This window comes from Ooceraea biroi, chromosome 2, assembly GCF_003672135.1.
Source record: "Ooceraea biroi isolate clonal line C1 chromosome 2, Obir_v5.4, whole genome shotgun sequence".
Classification (NCBI taxonomy): Eukaryota; Metazoa; Arthropoda; class Insecta; order Hymenoptera; family Formicidae; genus Ooceraea; species Ooceraea biroi.
Genome location: NC_039507.1, coordinates 10,838,444 through 10,857,615, shown reverse-complemented (window position 1 = coordinate 10,857,615; position 19,172 = coordinate 10,838,444). Strand labels below are relative to the sequence as shown.

The 19,172-nt window shown below is 42.8% G+C and overlaps 4 protein-coding genes across 17 annotated transcripts in view; 1 reads left to right on the top strand and 3 right to left on the bottom strand.

Annotated features, from left to right (window-relative positions):
* LOC105279198 overlaps nucleotides 1-2,516 on the bottom strand; it is a 28,217-nt gene extending 25,701 nt beyond the window's left edge. Inside the window, exon 1 of the mRNA XM_026975254.1 lies at nucleotides 2,433-2,516. Coding sequence (XP_026831055.1) covers nucleotides 2,433-2,441 — 9 coding nt within the window. The 5' untranslated portion in view covers nucleotides 2,442-2,516. The remainder of the gene's footprint in view (nucleotides 1-2,432) is intronic.
* A 721-nt stretch (nucleotides 2,517-3,237) lies between these two features.
* LOC105279186 (probable RNA-binding protein 19) lies at nucleotides 3,238-7,622 on the bottom strand. Its single transcript, XM_011338799.3, has 15 exons — nucleotides 7,399-7,622; nucleotides 7,091-7,295; nucleotides 6,810-7,003; nucleotides 6,503-6,712; nucleotides 5,817-6,300; nucleotides 5,539-5,730; nucleotides 5,262-5,401; nucleotides 5,066-5,191; nucleotides 4,827-4,962; nucleotides 4,385-4,710; nucleotides 4,064-4,266; nucleotides 3,871-3,987; nucleotides 3,690-3,795; nucleotides 3,448-3,571; nucleotides 3,238-3,330 (listed from the first exon to the last, which is right to left on the bottom strand). Exons 1-15 carry the CDS (start codon nucleotides 7,432-7,434, stop codon nucleotides 3,263-3,265), a joined length of 2,667 nt encoding a protein of 888 aa, XP_011337101.1. The 5' UTR covers nucleotides 7,435-7,622; the 3' UTR covers nucleotides 3,238-3,262.
* Nucleotides 7,623-7,868: 246 nt separating this feature from the next.
* Nucleotides 7,869-10,128, top strand: LOC105279181 (transcription elongation factor S-II). Of its 3 annotated transcripts, none has more exons than XM_011338774.2 (4): nucleotides 7,869-8,146; nucleotides 8,528-8,705; nucleotides 8,790-9,145; nucleotides 9,239-10,128. In XM_011338774.2, the coding sequence occupies exons 1-4, from the start codon at nucleotides 8,078-8,080 to the stop codon at nucleotides 9,572-9,574; spliced, it is 939 nt and encodes a 312-aa protein (XP_011337076.1). In that variant the 5' UTR covers nucleotides 7,869-8,077; the 3' UTR covers nucleotides 9,575-10,128. The 3 variants fall into 3 exon arrangements, with proteins under 3 accessions (XP_011337076.1, XP_011337077.1, XP_026831054.1); XM_011338775.3 differs by having other exon boundaries at nucleotides 7,869-8,154; XM_026975253.1 differs by lacking the exon at nucleotides 7,869-8,146 and adding an exon at nucleotides 8,355-8,378.
* A 1,513-nt stretch (nucleotides 10,129-11,641) lies between these two features.
* Nucleotides 11,642-19,172, bottom strand: part of LOC105279183 (histone deacetylase 4) — a 52,912-nt gene continuing 45,381 nt past the window's right edge. For 11 of the 12 annotated variants that reach the window (XM_020031603.2, XM_020031605.2, XM_011338777.3 and 8 more), the window contains 10 exons: nucleotides 18,754-18,891; nucleotides 17,987-18,084; nucleotides 17,706-17,843; nucleotides 17,288-17,606; nucleotides 16,584-17,021; nucleotides 16,238-16,507; nucleotides 15,797-16,128; nucleotides 15,041-15,595; nucleotides 14,788-14,927; nucleotides 11,642-14,695 (listed from right to left, as the gene is read on the bottom strand). In XM_020031603.2, the coding sequence (XP_019887162.1) occupies nucleotides 14,632-14,695; nucleotides 14,788-14,927; nucleotides 15,041-15,595; nucleotides 15,797-16,128; nucleotides 16,238-16,507; nucleotides 16,584-17,021; nucleotides 17,288-17,606; nucleotides 17,706-17,843; nucleotides 17,987-18,084; nucleotides 18,754-18,891 (2,492 nt within the window). In that variant the 3' untranslated portion in view covers nucleotides 11,642-14,631. The remainder of the gene's footprint in view (nucleotides 14,696-14,787; nucleotides 14,928-15,040; nucleotides 15,596-15,796; nucleotides 16,129-16,237; nucleotides 16,508-16,583; nucleotides 17,022-17,287; nucleotides 17,607-17,705; nucleotides 17,844-17,986; nucleotides 18,085-18,753; nucleotides 18,892-19,172) is intronic. The other variant, XM_026975246.1, reaches the window with a different exon arrangement.

Here is a 19,172-nt window from a genome sequence, read left to right as displayed (position 1 = left end):
TGATGCGCGTGCGCGTGTGTGTACGCGTTATGCGTCAGAGGTCTCTTTCAAATGTTGATAAACGCGTAAAATAGTAAGTTGCTGACCGGTGATGTTACATGCAGTCTTTTGCAATCACAAGAGCATGATTTCAAAGCTTGCTTATAGTGTACATTTTGTAACATCTTTTCGTTCAAGATCCTTGCGTGGGACGATTCAGTAGAATAAAATAGAAATGCGTTAATCAAAGTACTTGTAATCCTAGATTCTTTCTTGATTTTCATATTTGCGTGTTATCTATCTGGTATATCCAACACCGACGAAAGATCTCGCTTCGAGCGAGTGACAAAAGGTCAACCGCTGACCGTCCTCGGGCGATCGACTGTCTCTTATTCCTTAACGCGTCCCGAGTAACAACTTTTGTTCTTTTCCTTCTCTGAACTTTCCATGCGAGACCAGCTCCTTTCACGCATTCCTCCCGCACGCAAATATAGCCGGTGGATTGGACGAAGGTCGAATTGTCATCGCGAAGGTCGGCTTCTGTCCGACAACTCCGGCATTAAAATCGCCACGCGTCTCGATTGACCAACGAGTTTGCTTTCACCCTGTGGACTGGGATTAGTCTCAAGAGATGCGTTCACTTTTCGAATTGAAGATTTTCTCTTCCGAGAATGAATTACGCCTGATGTGAAACAGAGAAGGCAAAGTTGCTGTTATTCGTGCAGGCATTTTTCCATGAGCCTCGAACGCTAATTGCACGTTGATCTATCGAGGAGCGAACGGGAGGATTGTTACGACCTCTCGCGGTCGATTTTGCAATCAAATTGCCACATGCGCTCGCTTCTCGTTTGAAGTGGAGTGCGATGCAACGATCCTATTTCCTGAGAAATTACATCGAATCTTTCCTAATTTTTCTCATTTATTTCGATAAGCGGGTAATCCAATTAATTTATTCGGATATAGGATAGTCGGTAGCACCACTCTTCTGTATCTATCGCCATGTGTGATACTTGACAAAGTTATTATTTCGATTCGGCAGCGATCGTCGTGTAAAAGCGAATCTACTGTCAAATATACCTCGCGACTCGCAACTTTCGAAAAAAAAGAAAAGAGAAAAAATGTGTCAGACTGTAAAACCTGTTAATCTTCTATTCGGATGACGAGATAACGTGGTCGTTTATTTCGAATTATTTATTTGACAATATTACTTTCCCTCGTTATCTTTCTTACTCACTCTTCCTGGATCTAACGATCTTGTCGAAAGCGTGACTAGCGATTGACGCACGAGAAAAGGATTGATCGCGTTTTGGCTTGACCGCGGGGCAAGTATGCGAGTCAAACGTTTCCCTCTCGCTCGAGTCGCGAATCTAGACCCCCCCCCTTTTCCTTCTGGAATCCAACATCTACCTCCGAGGCGGAACTTTTACCTCGTTTTACCGGGCGCGCGCGAGCCACACCACGACGGATAGACGGATAGCGTTGCGTGCATGAATGCGAAACGTAGAATTATGAAAGATGTAGGATACACGATCAAGTATGATCTCTTGTTAAATATCGATGCGATCGAAATAAAAAGTTGTATAGACTCTCATTTATAGAATGGCATACATCTACGTAGATTATCGTAAGATAAATTATTCACTGTGCGGAACGTAATTACCCGATTCCACAAATGAGACGTAATGGCATGTTTCTGCTCGCAGAAAAAGAGTAAAAGAGTTTCCAAATAAACATATCGTTCTTTAGATCGCGGAATTATCCATCGCGTCGAGATGTTGAAAAATGGCTGGGCAGAAACGTTGCTACCTAGATAACATACATCTCTCATAGAGGAAAGTCCGTACTTCCCGTCTAAGCGCGGTCCTTGTGGTTACTTTTCCGAGTGTCTTTAATGATTCTCTACGTCTCAGTGAGTATGTAGCAGCTGACACTGAACTTAGCTTAAAATTAACTCGTCGAGAAATGCATCGTACTCTCATTCTTTTTCAATTTCATCGAAATTATAACTATATACGTACTCATTGCCTATATCTCGGAGATAGTATAGTTATTATATCTTTTCTTCTTCGAAGCTTTTTAAAATTTTTCTTAAATGAAAATAAAAGAGTATGAAAAGAGTAAAAATAATGCAAACATTCGTATTAATGAATTATTCATGAAAAACGTCAGTTATTAAAAGAGTGAAATAATCATCTTTCTTTACTTTCCGTCTACTTTTCAGTTTGATCGTTCAAGCGATATGGTTTTCGTTTCATCGGCAAGTTTCTCAGAGTTCATCAGTTGAAACCGTCTTATTAAACACTCTGAAGAAGAAACTTTTCCTAGCGACATGACAATATGTATTTCGCTTCTCTGGCTGATATTCGTATGCTGATTTTCAAACGTTCAAATAGTGTGAGATAATGTCCGAGATGATTAGAGTCATCGCACAGTTTGAGTGAAATTGCTCTTACCCAGTCCATATCCGCTACTTGGTCTGATCTCCAAGTGACTTGGCCTCAAGCTTCAATCAGAAGGTCCACAGCTTGAACGGCATCGCGTTCAGTTCAAGTGCGTCTGCTTATGGTGCACAGGCCCACAGTGGCGAGATGCGATCGCCGTTGCACTCGCGACCTTGTACCTGTACGATGACGCCGAGGGACAACGACGCGACGCTACGATACGACGCCTGTGAACGAATTGCACGAGCACCGTTCTCCAGGATGAAGAGCGAATGACTGGCTTGGAATGGCACGGCTGTGGCCCAGCGAAGGTGGTCGGGTGGGTGCGCACTGTTACTTTCATGGGTCGTCTCCTAGCACCTTCGTGGGATCGGCCGGTGTGGGGCCCTGGGACAGTGGGACCCCACCAACCGGAACGACGAACGCATTGCCAGTCCCTTCGCGATGCGGAGAGCTCGTGCGAAATACCTGACGGACGGCGCCGGCGCACCGATGGAGGTGAAAGTAAGGTGCGTCTCTTTGCTGAAAATTCGCTTCGATTCGCCGGTATAACACGCACCATCACCATTTATTACCATTTAACGAAGAATTTTCAGTTGTAATTCTCGACTCGTATTACATTCTTGCTTAGGAATCAAATTCTACGAATCTTTCTAGCATAACCGCTTTCAGGATAAAATGTTATTCAGAGTAGAACAGAATAGAATCGTTTTCATATTTACGCTCTATATTTTAAACATGTTGTATGCACAAATATAGACAAATTTATATTACAGAGAAATCTACTACATTACGAAAAAGGAAAATTAGTTAAACGTTTTGGTTTTATTCCAAATATTTATTTAAGCAGAATTAGACTCGAGACTCTCAAGATTCAATACGGATTTCTTCTGTCTCTTCGCTGGATTCTCTGAAAAGAAATAAAAGAATCCTCAGAACCTTGTAGAAAAATACACGTGCTGTTTGATGCAAGTTTGTTACACTTATTTAAAGATATGATGCATCATAGGAAATATATATAAGTTACCTTGATAGAAACGTTTCGTGGTACGTTTTCGTATCTCTTCGATACTTTCCTCTGTCTGAGCCCACTCGAGAACTAATCTTCGTCCATACAAGTGAGAACTTTGACACAATGCGTCGAACGCTTTCTGCAAGAAAATTGCAAATTCCCATTAGCCAAAGAGGAATCTAATGCAAGTTTTATTACTCGACTGCTATATCAGCTGCTCAAAATTAAATTTGGATATGACGTGTAGAAATTATTACTTTAGCGTCCGTCTTTGCGTAGTACTCGATGAAGGCGAATCCTCTGTGCTTTTCTGCACCGACCAATTTCTTTGGCAATCGCACGGCTTTTAATTCACCGTATGATCTGCGAGGAAACATTAACGGTCACATATCTTAGCGAAAAATCTACACTTTAACGCTCGCGCGCAGTGATACATACTTGAACAATTCTGTTATTTCCTGAAGAGTTGCTTCGAACGGTATGTTCCGTACCAAAATCTTAGTACCAGTCTGTTCGGTAATCTTGGCATGTTTCCTCGTCGTTTTGACGTCGGATCTGAAAAACTTTACAGTTAATTCAAGTTTCCTGCTTACGTACGCGCGTGACATTAATAGAATAGAAATTAATGTACATTAGTGTTCTCTCAGATCGCTTCAACTCCAGACTCTTTCCATCGAGCACCGACATTTGTAGAGTCTTCAATGCACGATCCGCGTCGACTTTCCTCTTGTATCTCACAAATCCATATCCCATTGATAGTTTATTACTGGGATTTTCCGGATCTTTTTTAGTGGCTATCATGACATAGTGAAGAGGACCGCACTTGCCAAAGTACTGAAAATGTCATCACATTTCGTTTTACATGCTGATCCCACGAACCCACGAAAAATATGGATAACGTGATATGTTGATCCTATAAGAAAGTCCATTCTTTTCCTCCCCGATTACTTACGTCTGCCAACTGTTTCTCCGTAGTGACAAAATTGATGTTCTTTACGAAAAGCGTCGTATCTGCTTCGGGCGGTTCGTCATCTTCCTTGTTACGTATGTTGCTGTCAGTTTTTTTAGCTCTCTTTATCGTCGCTTCTTCTTCAACTTTTTCCGAGTGTGTCGACTTTTTCGCAGCCGCGTCACTTTTATTTACCATCTCGGATGCAGGCACGGTGAAAGTGTTATCTGGCGCCCATTCCAGATACAAGGGTAGATGCTTGAATTTTTTATAAGCTAACGCGTGGAATGCCTTGCGTGCTTCAGATGGTTCCAGAAATTCAATCAGCGCTAAAACGGCATAATAAATTATAATATTATAATATGTATAAATTAAATCAGTCAGAAACTTTACGGCTTTACGTATCTAATCTTTCTATCGCCCTTTGTATGTAATCATGTAATACCTGTTATGCCCGCCGGTGGCATTACGACACGCGCGAGCTCTCCGTGTTTCACGAACATTTCTCGAATTTCATTCGGTTGTGCTTCTGCTGGTAAATTCTTCATTAAAATTATGGTGTTTGATCGCTTCTTTGGTGCCTGTGAATTACGTGGATCAAACGTGGATTATACTGAATAATTATCATGAATGAATAATGAAGACTCTCTCCATCGCGCGCAAAAGATGCTACGTTAAACTCACTTGATTGAAAGCGTCCAAGCACACGCCGTTTTCTTCCAAAAAGTGTTTCGTATCTTGAACCAGCTGTGTCTCTCCCAATGCTAGTTTGACCGCAGCGCTCATTCCGTTCGATCCGTCTTCCAGCAACTTTGTATGACAATTTATATTAATTTATTTAATGTTATTAAACTTGAAAAGAGTACGTGATAATTATTACCTTCTCCTTTGTCGTGTTATAGCGGCTCGCGATAGCGTTTGCTACAGCGTTCTGCCCAAGAAACAATGTGTTCCAATTATGCGATGAACCTGCGCTTGCCTTATTCTGCAGCTCCTTCTTTTGCTTGTAACTCAAGTTACCTGTTGTTCATGAAACAATGCATACGAGCTCATCGCGTAATTCACGTTGTCGTGTTATTGATAATGTGTCGTAAATGTGTCGGGGATACCACTCTCTCGCGCACGTTACATTAACGGTACACTCCAATGAACGATACCTGTGTCGATATCCTCCAACGAAGCTTTTGCCTTTCCAGGAAGAAGGTGCAACATTCTACCACTTAGTGCAGAACCATCCAGCTCGTTGTAAGCTCTCACAGCGTGCTCCGGCATCACGAAGGTCACCGTGCCGAATCCTTTCGGTTTTCTGGTTACTTTGTCCACGGGTAAATTCACTTCGGACAGAGGACCTGATTGACAAAACATAAAAAGTAGAATGATAGATAACGAGGTTTCTCAATTAAAAAAGAAAAATGTGATAAATGCTCAGGATTACCATATTTTTCAAACACTTGTTTTATATCATCCTCCGTGGTAGTGTACGTCAAATTTCTAATAAACATTCTTCCAGATTCCGCTATACTCTCTTCGTTCTTTAGTGCCTCCTCTTGTTTCCTCCATTTAATATTAGCTTTGTCATCCGACTCTCCATTAGATTTTACTGCTTTTCGCTCGTACCTGGATACAAATATCTGCTTGCCTTCTAAGAAACTCTTATCTTTTATGAGAGCCTTCTTCATGGTTTGCTCGTTTTTGAATCCCACGTAAGCTATACCTTTAATTTTTGGTGGAATACGTATAGATTTTGCTTTTAAAGGCGAAAAGAATTGTTTGATGTGTTTCTTCACGTGTTTGTATCCAAGCCCTCGTATTTTTACGGTAAAAAGTGTCAATGGGCCGTGTTTTGATGCGTCGTTTATCAAAGATTTCTCTCCCTTTCTCCCCTCATTCTGTTGCTTTTTCTTTAGAGCTTCCATGTACTAAAATTTCAGTGAAAACTTAATAAATAATTGACAGACGACACGAGAAAACTGCTATTACATCGTAATAGAGTTCCCGTTTGTCCGCGCAAGTGTCGGACAATTTCCAATCGTTGGAACGACGATCCCAAGGATGCGATTGAAAATTAATTGGTTTGCAATGAATACGAAATCTATAATGATAATCGTAACTATAATATACCTCCAAATCCGATATAACTTTATCTGCAGTCTTGTTTTCTTCCTTGTCCGCTTTTTCTTCCTCTCCCTCATCCTCGCTCTCGTCATCTTCATCACACTCGTGCTGATCGTCGAGCTTTTTGGCAACATTACTATCGTTGTTCCAAATTTCTCTTGTTTTGTTAGCAGTATGCGTTTCGAGAAATTCCATAAATAGAGGATCGTCTTTGTGCTAAATTCCAGGTGAGGTAACAATTAAACACAAGTAATTATACACCTTTAATTACATACTGCAAACGTATTGTCTCTTGTATCTCTGTACTATATACCTTTTCCAGTGCTTTCTCAACTTCATTTTCCTTCTCGTCTGCCTTCCGTTCTCTTGTTTTCTTGGTGCCTGTGTCTTCTACATTATTCTTTTCCAATAACCTCTGCGTTGATTTAACGTCTGTTGCTTCATTACTCTTCTTCAGAGAGCTGTCGTTTGCATATTTGCTCCATGATCTTGGCTTTGAGGGATCACCTGAAACATGATATCACATCCATCCACTAAAATGTTGACAACGTCGTGACAACATGACTAAGAGAATGGTGGAAAGTTGTACCGTACCCAAATTTGCACACAGTTCCACGGATATCCTACAGGTATCGATGCAAGTTTTATCGAAATAGGACTGTGCTAACGTTGCTTGTTCTTCTGTCTTGTATCCAATAAACGCAAATCGCCGAAAATTCCCATCTTTCGTATACTTGAGCTGGACATCGGTCACAATACCTTGCCGGCTGAATAATTCTTTCAGTTTGACGTCGGTAACCTACTTGTCGCAGATCAAAGAAAGAAAATGAACAATTAAGTAAGAAATTAATGTATATCCAAATGTTTAGCAAGAAAAGGCTGCAGATAATCGTCCGACATACGTTTTTCGGCAAATTTTTCACTATTAAACGCGACATTCTGCCTCGAGGACTTTTCGAATGTAGAAATGAAGAAATATCTTCTTGTTGCAATAACAATAAAACTATCGTAAATAGAATAAAAACTCGGGATTATATTCAATCTCGTGATCACGCACCGAGAAAGACGTAATTCAAAAGGTTACACGTGCGTGACTGGCGTAGACGCGCCGACGCGCTGAGATACAGGCATAAACAACCTATTTTCTGTGAGAAACTGAGGAGTGCAAGACTTGGCGCTATCTGGCGGCTTGAAAAACAGTCGCCATACAGTCGTGCATCCATGCGTGCTAGGGACTATTATATAGTAGGGAAATTTGTTGTCCTGTTCTCATCGACCAACGGCAACTGAGAGAACGGAGGAAAGCGGCACGGCACGACCGATTCGATATCCCTTCCCTTCCCGTGTTCCCGCCATCCCGCCGCGTGAAGCAGCTTTCCATGGAATTTCTCAGTATAGGTTTACGCTCATCGGTATTCGAGTTGACTGTCCATTACGAACCGAGTACCGACTGTCGCGAACCACGATCGTGAGCGTCGTGAGCGTTCGTAGCGTCAACGGTAATTCTGTTGTCGTCTCGCATCCCGCGCTTGTTTACAATCCATTTTTGCACAGTGTTTCGATTGCGTGCGATCCGCGACAATGAGCGCTGAAGAGGAAGTATTACGGATCCAGAAGAAACTCAACAAAATGTCGAGCGGAGACGGGACGGTGAGTAAGTGAGTAAAATAAAGATCGCAGTATATTGGCCCGAGCGCGCGCGTGTAAAGACGAGCCTTCCAACGAGAACGGGAGCGCTATGTTTTTTTTTAACGACACATGGGGCATCTGCCGCGTGCACGTTATCAACCTGTGAGCAGGCATCGTCGCGTGCGCGCGCGCGCGAGAGAGAGAGAGAGAAACGTTTAACGTTTCGAATGTATTCGACTTATCTCGGGTTTGCGTACGTTTATACGCGTGTTTACGCGATATCCTTCAATGTTTAACTGTGTCGTTATTATGCAACAAGTCGATTTCTGCACTTTGTTACTTGAATAGTTTGATTGGTCAAGTCGTAGTGCCCATATGTAACGTACTATCTTTATTTATTAGGGCCAGGAACAAGCTTTGGAATTGCTCAAGATACTTCAAAAACTGCCCGTCGACCTGGAGCTCTTGACCAAGACGCGCATTGGAATGACCGTAAACGCTTTGAGGAAGTCGAGCAGGGATGAAGAGGTTATTTCCTTGTCAAAGACTCTCATCAAAAACTGGAAAAAGTTCTTGTCTGGTATGTATGTCACGTGAGTGCGAGACACGTCCGGGATCGATCTTGTCTTGTCTGGTAGTAATCGAGATATTTCAATCCAATTAGGATCCAACAAAGAAAAGGACTCGACTTCGTCGAGTAGCTCTAAGAAGAAGGATGACAAATCAGATAAAGGGAAGGAAGAGAGCGATCAGAGGAAAGAAAAGGATACAACGGACACAAGCGACGTGAAAGTAAAGGAGGAAAAACCGAGCAAAGATGTTCAAAGGAAACAAGCATCCTTTCCCGCTCCTACTACGACAGACGCAGTCAGATTAAAATGTAGAGAACTGTTAGTAGCAGCTTTGCGCGTAGACGGCAAGGTGATCGATGGATGTGCCAGTCCAGAAGAACTGGCGGAAGAACTGGAAGAAGCGATTTATGCGGAATTCAAAAACACTGATAACAGATACAAGAATAGGGTAAATGTTCTCTATTATTATGATTTAGCAGATGCCTCGGTTGCTATAACGCGCTCATTTTCATGTGATTCTCTGTTGAAATGGTGTGTTTAGGTGCGCAGCAGAGTGGCCAATTTGCGCGACGCAAAGAATCCGAATCTGCGAATGAACTTCCTCGTAGGTGCAATCACGCCTGCTCGGCTCGCGGTGATGACGGCGGAGGAAATGGCGAGCGACGAGATCAAGCAACTGCGCGAGCAATTTAAGAAAGAGGCTATCAACGATGCGCAACTCGCTACCGTGCAGGGAACCAAGACAGATTTGCTCAAGTGCGGCAAATGCAAGAAACGCAACTGCACATACAACCAAGTGCAAACACGCTCGGCCGACGAGCCGATGACTACATTCGTGCTGTGCAATGAATGTGGAAATCGATGGAAATTCTGTTAAAAGTTTTCAATCCAAAACCGATTTCCGATTCAAACTACCATAATATCTGATGAAACGGGATGTATCTACATCGTCTACATCGTTATACACTTAGAATTCGGTACTTGTGAGATAATTTGATGAACGATTGTAAAACCTGTATTGTACCTGTATGCATTCTTGAACGTTCATTCAATATAGACGAAAGTTTCTCCATGATTGAGCATGCAAATTATGAACGGCGGAATACATTGTACATCGATTCAGTATAGTGACATTTCAACTCGAAGAAGAAGATATCACTTTTCGTTATATTCCTCATTTACCATTGTACATATTGAAACGGATGACTTGAACGCGAGTTTTATGCATATTCAACGCCGCCCCAGTTACGACACGTGCATATGTCTTATATCAAATACGCGCGTAAATGATTGAATTCTCGTTTTAATCATGTTTGTGAGTATTGCTATGCGATTTTTTTTCCTATACAAAAACCTGCTACAAATTGTCATACTTGTGTAGTGTAAGTAAAGCACTTTGTCACTATGCTGTATAAAATTCATATAATGTAAGAACTGTGAATTGATGTGACTACACTTTGAAAATATCCAGATATATATACATATATACGCGCGCCACACACACACGCATGTATATCATATAAATCGAAAATGTCGTTTGCACACTTTGTTTAATCATTCTTCAAACTAAAATCTCCATTGATAAACACAATCCTTAAAACGATATATCTCGTTCGAGTAAAAGTATGCTAGACAGTATGATGTAACAGGGATAGTAACGTTTAACACAATGACTATACTTTTTATTAAAAAAAAATTGTTTTACGAGGTACATTTATATACATAAAAAATTTATGACTATTACATTAAGCTTATGCAATATATAGACAATATATTCGTGCATGTGTATAACGTAACAATAGAGCTCTGTTAAAATCCACATTTATGCTTGGCGTTCAGATAAGATTCTATATTTATATTCATTTACATCTAGTTTGTATCAACTTGACATGGGTGATGATACCGGAATGTCACAAGTTTTCTCTCTCTCTCTCTCTCTCTCTCTCTCTCTCTCCACACACACACACCAAATTAAACTCACAGGAAATCTTGATTGTACAAAGTGTCCATTCTACTCGGACAAGAATCGGAAAGATTAAAAATCCGTTTATAATAATACGTTTCATACCTCGCATTTGTTTAGAATTAAATGTGGCGATCGAAATTTGAGTTTTCAAGTTATATTCGAGTCTAAAAGTGGACGCTCTCTCGTACGTAACAGTGCGAATGTAATCTTTGAGACGAATCGAGATATTACACATTTAGCCATATTTAGCGCTAAACGCGAGGTACGAATACGGACTTGAATCCCTCGGCTTATTCGATCACTTGGATACGACTGAGCAGTGATAAAGTCAGTGACAAGAAGCAAACGCAGAAAGGGCAAAGGATAACTGTAACGAAACTTTGACGTTTATAGGCCCGCGACGAGAATACTCGTCTCTCCCTAATCTTGAAAAATAACTCGTTCTCCAGTGAGTTGTGGACCGTTTATATCTCAACTATGATTGACGTGACAATCACAACGAGTGACAATGTCAACAACGGCCAACTCGTTCTTAAATTACATGACAGGTAAATATGCATCATTTTTTCCATTTAAAATTACCTTTGATAACTACTTAAATAGAATCGTTCAATGTCTCAACGACAGATTGATGTACTCACGAATCATAATGATGTACTCATGCACACACACGCACACTTTAATCTGCTTACTCTATTATACATACATAGGCTGGGTTTGAATTTATATACTTGACATACATCGAGTCAATCTTTACACGCAACGTTTCCTCGGTGAATTTTTATAGGGACAAACATTTAACAGACACTCTTGAGATTCTTGCGATACACAACGGATATACAATGTATCGATGTGTACAATGTATGTGTGTACATCCTCTATTTCATAAATGACAAATTCTGCGCGTGTACGTATATATATATATATATATATATAATATATGCAATCTCGTAATTTGTTTATCAATATATTTTCCTCTTATAATCATCTCTGTTCTTTTTTTATCTTTTTCTTTTCTTCGTAAAATGCATGACACAAAAATAAATGCTTGTATCTGTGAATTATATTTACCTTTTTCTCTCTGTCTCTCTCTGTCTCTCTACTCGTCTTACACACATCCTCGACGTATACTCTTAATTAACCATCTATAGCTTATCCTCTTTTTACAAAATATCACAAAAATCACACCAGCCTTTGTTCGCGTCAAAAATTCAAGTTGAAACTCTGCCAGAACGATATCCTCGGTTCGTTCTGCATCTCACCCATGCGCTTGAAAATATTAACAAGAAACGTTAACGTTACATCGACGCTACTGCACGTACTTGTGGAAACGCGCGCGTGCGTGACCATATCATATGCTTATCATTGGCAGTGAATTGCGTGATAAACAAGAAAAAGTTCTTAGCAGCAAATACTTGAGTGAGCTTCGATTCATATTACGAATTTCAAAGAGAATGCCCAATCTCGTAATGTTAATCCATCTATTCATTTCAACTCGTGTGTTTATCAAACTGTTTACGGTACGAATGAATAAAACTGATGTAAAATTGTACACATTTTAACGAACGTATGTCAGGAAAAGAAACGTGTATTTTAAATGTTACTTTTGAAAAGTCTTTGTGATTCATTTAACGTACATACATACAATTTGCAAGTTAAACCTCTTGACTCACTGTCGAAATTACGATAAAGACGATTCGAAAATTAGAATTGTATTATCTACATCGACAAGTTGATCTGAATAAATTTATCAAGTTCTGTCCAGGGTCCAAGTATCAGCTGCGACATCAATTGTAATTAATCGAGTGTAGAATGGTGAAGCGACTTGTCAGGGCATCTCTCTGCGTTTCGGCACGATGCGATACGAGATACGATACGGCGGCGATCTTTCGGACATCACATTTCACAGCGCGTGCACGTAGCGTCGTATGCATATATCCGCACATACTCTCACGTACATGACATAATATTGCCTTAGAAACTAGACATCGATCTTTTTTTTTTCCTTTTACGTATCACGGATAAATCGTCCCGTTTCGAACGAAAACGGTTCACGCTCGAGAAACTTTCGCCAGTCTCGGGCGACTAAACAACGGGGAAAGCGAATCAGACGACGAGACAGTAAAGCGCTAGTGACCAGCACGATGCATGCGCGCGTGTCTTCACCGAATGTATCGTAAATCATTCGCGAAGGCGCGGAGAAGACTCACTCTATACTCTGTCTTTTGTAACATTACATATTTGTCCAATTGTTCTTATTGCACGTACTTTTCTAGAGAAGCGTGGAAATTTATCCGTTTCCTCTCACACATCGAGTATGCTCGAGCAAAACACGCGCGATCCACTTTATCCTGAAAGCGCTCGTCGTATAATTACTTTTAATTAATTGCATTTCAACGCAATTCGTTCGTTCGGTTTTTACAAGTTACCAACGTTATATGACTCGTTATAAAACATTACCTCAATGTTTGAACCGTCACGAAGAAACTAATGTCCAGATACAAAATATCCAACAGATACTTCTCCCTCGAATAACAAGATATTATTGGAACTGTATTTTGTTCATTATAAAGAGAAAGTGGAAAATGGTAATCTTGATGATACCATTTACGTTGCCCTCGCTCCTCAATCTTATTTTAAAATACATTCCCAAGTCCTGAGAAATTGAATTCGCACGCAAATCAAAAAGTCCACGTTTACAACGTGATTAATATTATCGTGACGTATATTACGTGTCTTTCGCAACAATAGGCGTAATACAAAAAGGATCTCCATGATTCGGATTAATTCCCGTTAACACAGCTTGTTTTTTTAAAATTCCCTGTACTCGTCTCCCTGAATGTTTCGATAAAAAATGTTCAACTCGTTGAAAGAGCGTTCCGAATAGACGTTCGAGTCGTAATTAACATTGAAAGATACATGTATATATGTATATACACAGCAATATATATGGAATTATTCTTTCCTGCAAACTATCCAAGGCAACACGATGTATCAGACTTGTTTTACGCGTAGCTGTGAGAATTCGACATCTTGCTACTTACCTCGACGACGTCAATAAGCTATGTGCACAGCTGATGTAGCTGTAACTGCTTTGTCATCTTTAGAAAGAACGCGCGTGTTTACGCGTTTTTCCCCCACCAAATTAGTAAATGATAAAAAGCGCTTGATCAGCAATTTCACGGTTTTAAAGCGGCCGCACGGAATTGTCCATACAAGGGGAAAATTTACTAACAACATTGGAAGAATGTCTCTGTTCCAGTATCGAGTTTCAAAATCATTCGTTGTTTGTCGATAAGACACTGCGAAATTGGAAATTTGCCGAGCATTCGTTCAATTTGGGTGGGCGAAAGACATTTAGCGCGTTCGAGTTCATCTCTCAACAATGTTAACACGCAATTTCTTGTTAAAAAGATTGCATATAAACCTTGCATTCCACGTTAAAAAATGAGGGGGAAGGGAAGAAGATAAATCTATCTAACGACAATCGAATTTGTCATCCGTAGCTAAACTATACAACAATCTTGCGCTCCGAAAGCGCAAAGAACAATAGAACCATTTGCAAGATTCACAAACACCTACGCGTCCTCGCATCTAGCACAAAAAAGGAAAAAAGAGAGGAAGATCTGCGAGCTTGCGACGTACACATCATGGCGTCACGAGCCATCGTCGAGATCCCCCTCTCCTCGAAATCTTGCAGATCACGTCTTCCTTGTTACTTGGCCAATCTACCAATCTCAAGAGTCATAACTCCCGTAGCTGAGACCGTGCACGAATATGCAGGTCGACTGTGTGTTTACGCGAGTGGAAAATTTCAAACTGACCAGCAAATCTGCCTGCCTGTCCGCGGTGCGGCGGTGCCGGCGACGATTTACACTGAGAAATGCACTTTTCGAGATCTCAAAGAGCATTTGCACAGTTTCGTACAATTATGCCTTCTACATCTAGTAGAATGATTTTCGCGCGTCTCACTTGGCCTCGTCCTGCTCCATCGGTTCCTCGGAAACCTCTCGGGAATGTTCTGGCGTGGTACTGCGAGTCAAACAAAAACAAATGTATTATTCAATAACGTCGAAATGTGTGTACGTGTGTGCACGCGAGATAGGAGTGGATCCAATACTAACGTGAGATTCGTAGGCTGTTGCATCGACAGAGAGGCCATTGCGGATACCGTTTCCGTTTCATCGCGTTCCTTTTGGCTCGCTTCTATCGCGCTCATCGCGACTGTATGAGCGGTAAGTTTCACGCAAGGCCAATGTGACATCTGATGAAATAAAAGACATTTTACATATCGCGAATAAGAGACGCATTTCTTTTTGCTCTGCAGAATTTGCAGAGATGCTCCAAAATCACGTTCGGCGTTCAATCTGAACTTACCTGAATGGCAATGGTCTTCTGTAGCGTGTCTATGGCGTTTTGACAGGGTATCCTCGTGAGTTCCTCGTCTCGGAGAGGACTGGGCTCGTCACCGAGCAATGCTCGAACGCACTCTTGTGCCGAATCACAGATTGCTGTTAAATCGTAACCGCCCTCCAGAGCGAGGACGACTTTGCCGTCCGCCAGAGTAAGTAACTGCTGCGTCATTTTGCCGAAACATGCGGGACTGACTTCGTAACCGCCCAACGGCGTCGGATGTCCAACAGCCGCATCGAAGCCGGCCGAGACGAGCACGATGTCCGGATCGAATTCCTTGGCGATCGGCATGACGATTGTGCGAAACGCCGCGAGATACTCCGCATCACCCATGGGCGGATTCAAGCCGCCAGACCACGCCACGTTGACGTTGTAGCCCAGACCCTCGCCGGCACCGCACTCGGTAGGCCCTCCGGTTCCAGGGAAGAAATTACCATCGTCGTGTCTGTGTATCGACAGATACAGCACCCGCGAGTCGTCGTAAAACATTTGCTGAGTACCGTTTCCGTGATGGACGTCCTGAAAACACGCAAAGCATGTAATATTTCGCCATTGTAGGACAATGGCGGAAAAACCGCGTGACCGCGTAACCAGATCACATTTGCATTTGTGACGAATGATTTTGAAAAATTGTAGAGTAATCCCGTTGCACTCGTTAATAGACATGTTAAAATTATTATGCGTTGCGCATTATGCAATTATGGTGACAATGATTCTTACCCAATCCAAGATTAGGATCTTTTTAACGTTGAACTTTTGTTGAAGCAACCTCGCTGCGATCGCCACCGAATTGAAGAAGCAAAAGCCCATGGCCTGATTCGGCTCCGCGTGATGACCGGGTGGTCTCACCACGGCAAAACCGTTCTTAATGTCGCCCATCGCGGTTTTGAAGGCAAGATCGACGACGCATCCCACTGCCATTCGGGCGGCGGGCGCGGTATTAAACTCGTTCCACGTCGTGTCGGAATCGACTCCAATCCCGCCGCAGGGAAGTCGAACGAAATTCTTTATAGGCAACACGTCCAGTTTTTGTCGGCTTATCGGATTCGTTCCTGCGCACATCACGAAATCAGATCAGATATATCGCCGCTTCTCGATAATAATTAGCATTTACTCTTGGTTGATTATTTACGATTGCTCGAAATGAAGAGGAAAACTCACCGAATAATAGGGCATGTGCTTCGCTGTGGCACGTCTGAATCTCTTCAAGCGTAGCTTTACGCGAACGTATCCGGTCACATCGTTGCAACAGGCCCGTTTCCGACAATCTAGCCCATACGCTCTGCAATCGGCCACCGTGTTCGGGATGACCCCTGACTGTATCGCCGCAAACGCACGCGTGCTTCAACATGAGCGGATCGTAAGCTAATCCAGTGGTGGGTCGGTGCGGGGAACCTCGCGCAAATATGTCGCTGCCGCCGCTCTGGGGACCTTTCGACAAAAAGTATCAATATCAGCAAAAGTATCGGTAGTGAGCTAAAGATGTACAACATTCCAAGAGATTTACCTAAATGTACCAGCGGACTCGATAGCGCTCTCGATAGTGGCCTGGCCGACTGACAAGTCCTGCTTCCGGCATAGACGGTCGACTCGCTCGTCTGCAGCGTGTGTCTCATCATGAGATCTCTTTGCTGCTGCAGAAATTGTTCGCGATCTCTCTGTTGCTTCGAGATCTCGCTCTCCTCCGCGTGGTCCTTCTTGCCCGTGAGATCAATCACCTCGGACTCTTCGGTCTCGGACGCCTCGTCCAGTTGATTAGCCTGTCCGCGTGAACCGACCCGCGTCAGTACCGTCTGACGTATTTGCTGTTTCAGATAATTGTGCGCCTGTTGCTGATCGTGTAGCTGCTTCTCCGCGAGATATTCCTCGTAGTGCGTAGTTGGCGCGATCATACCACCCTGCAGCATCGGATGGCCCAGCGGCAACGGTGCCGATTGGGTTCTACCTGTGCGCGAGGAAAGGAGAAGAAGAAAAAAAGAAACATCGTAAGTGCACGTAAGTCGATGCACGCGCGCAAGTGTGACAGTAGGACTTTGAAGGACACGTGCAGTGTTTCACGCGGGAATGGTCCCTGAAAGAACCTCCGGACACGGATCGGAACACGTCCAGCTCGGCGAGCTTCGCTTTTTTCTCACGGAGACCATTGCCCATTATTGGAACACGAGGGCACGTGTGCGTAAGGGCTTCTACGAAGACAAAGAGGGAACATACTACCTAAAGGCCGGTGACCAGCCTTATGCAGTCTCGCGTGTGCTACTTGTGTATCTGTGATTGGCGCTGCAGCGTGGTACACTGCCGCTGGATGCTGTCTGCTACTGCCTAACGCCGCGGGCGGTGGTGCCGTTGGTGGCTCCTGGAGATTTTGTTGCATCTGTTTGTGGATGTACGTCGGCTCGCCTTCAATGACCGTCAGGGACGGATAGAACGGTAGGGTGCCGTGCAGCATTTGACCGGTAAGCGGCATGCCGAGACGCGCCGTAAACGCGGCACGCACTTCCGCTTCGGAGACTGGTGCCAATTTTGTCCCGCTCTGCGACCGGAAAAGACATAGATAGAAATCAGAGATAAGAATCGCCGGCACAATTGTAGGACGATTTAGGTAGATTATTTGGAAAATGACGACACTCACCGACGAGCTCGACGGCACGTGAGGTCTGCCCAACGAGATGTTGGGCATGGACGGTGAACTGAAGAGCGAAAGATCCGAAAGGCTGCCTTGTTGACTACTGCTAGTGAGACGTCCTCCATACGCCGGATTCTCGCTTTCCTGCAACGAATTAATTTACAAGACTTTATAAGCTGTAGACTCTTGTGACTCGTTGAGTCTCGTGTAATGGGGTACACAGCTGACGAACGTTTGCAGTTGAATTTTCATGTGATATAACGGGAGAGAGAGAATGGACGACTCACTTCTTGTATCGCTGTGTTACTTCCAGCGGTGGGACTGGCCTGAGAATTGTTGACGGTCGGAGGAGAGTTAGGCCCAGATTCGGGATTGCTGCCAGAGTCTGAAAAGCGTACAATTAATACGTCGAAACTCGGAGGAAGAGGAAGAGGAGGAGGAGGAGGAAACACGTGTCGCCTAATTGCGCGACGTGAGAAATGCGAAATGAAATAAGATTGATGATGGCACGGCCGAATCTCGGCACAAAATTGCATGTATTACGCGTAAACGGGAGAAACGGCGTTTAATCAATTTAACGATTCTCTTTCAAGAATAAATCAACTTTCCACATTTGTGATGTAAATTATTACGAATCGTAATTCCGAACAAAACAATGCGAAAAATGTTGCAAAATAGAGACAAGTGTCGAAGTAGCCGTTTTCTGTCCAAGTCGCGTTGATTTGTCGCGTTACTTGGGGATTTTTGTCAGCTATTTCAGTCAGATTTACTTTCAAAGTGGACCGTTCTACCTCTAATTTACGTGTGTTAATCGGAAAAAAGTCTGATTCATGCTGTTATGGGAGAGTAAGTAGCAAACGTCAAAAACTCAACAGTCAATTAATCGAACACTCGAAATGCATTGATATATATATAATATATTACATATGTACGAAATGTCGACGAATGTGCTCACGCAAAGAATAGAGAGAATAGAGAGAACTCTCTCTCATTCTAGGATACTCTTAGTAGCCCTCTCGAAAGAAGCTCAAGTGTGTGAGAGAGAGGAACGTACTTGCTAGTAACGATTTCCGCTTGAGGTGCGACAGCAGGCGATCCTTCCGGCGTGCCATCAGGGGTGAATTTCTCGATGCTGCCATGTTCCTCTCGACGCGTTGTTTTAGTCGCACCTTCAGCAGGTTCGGCTCCGAGGCTGGCCAATTTTTCAGCCGGTTGTTAGTCGGTCATTGTCATACCAAAGGGGGTGGGCGGGGAAATTAAAAGCGCCAGAAAACACGATACAAGACGCTCGTCGCGATAATTTACATTCGCGTTCGCTCGCTCGTATTATCGATATAACGTAGTGGACATGGAAAGTTCGCGCATAAAATTAATAAGGGAAATTAATATGCCTCCTCGTGACACTTGCCTGGACAAGAGGTATTGTAAGCGCACTTTCACCGTTTCAAAATTCAAAATCCAGTTAAAAATTTT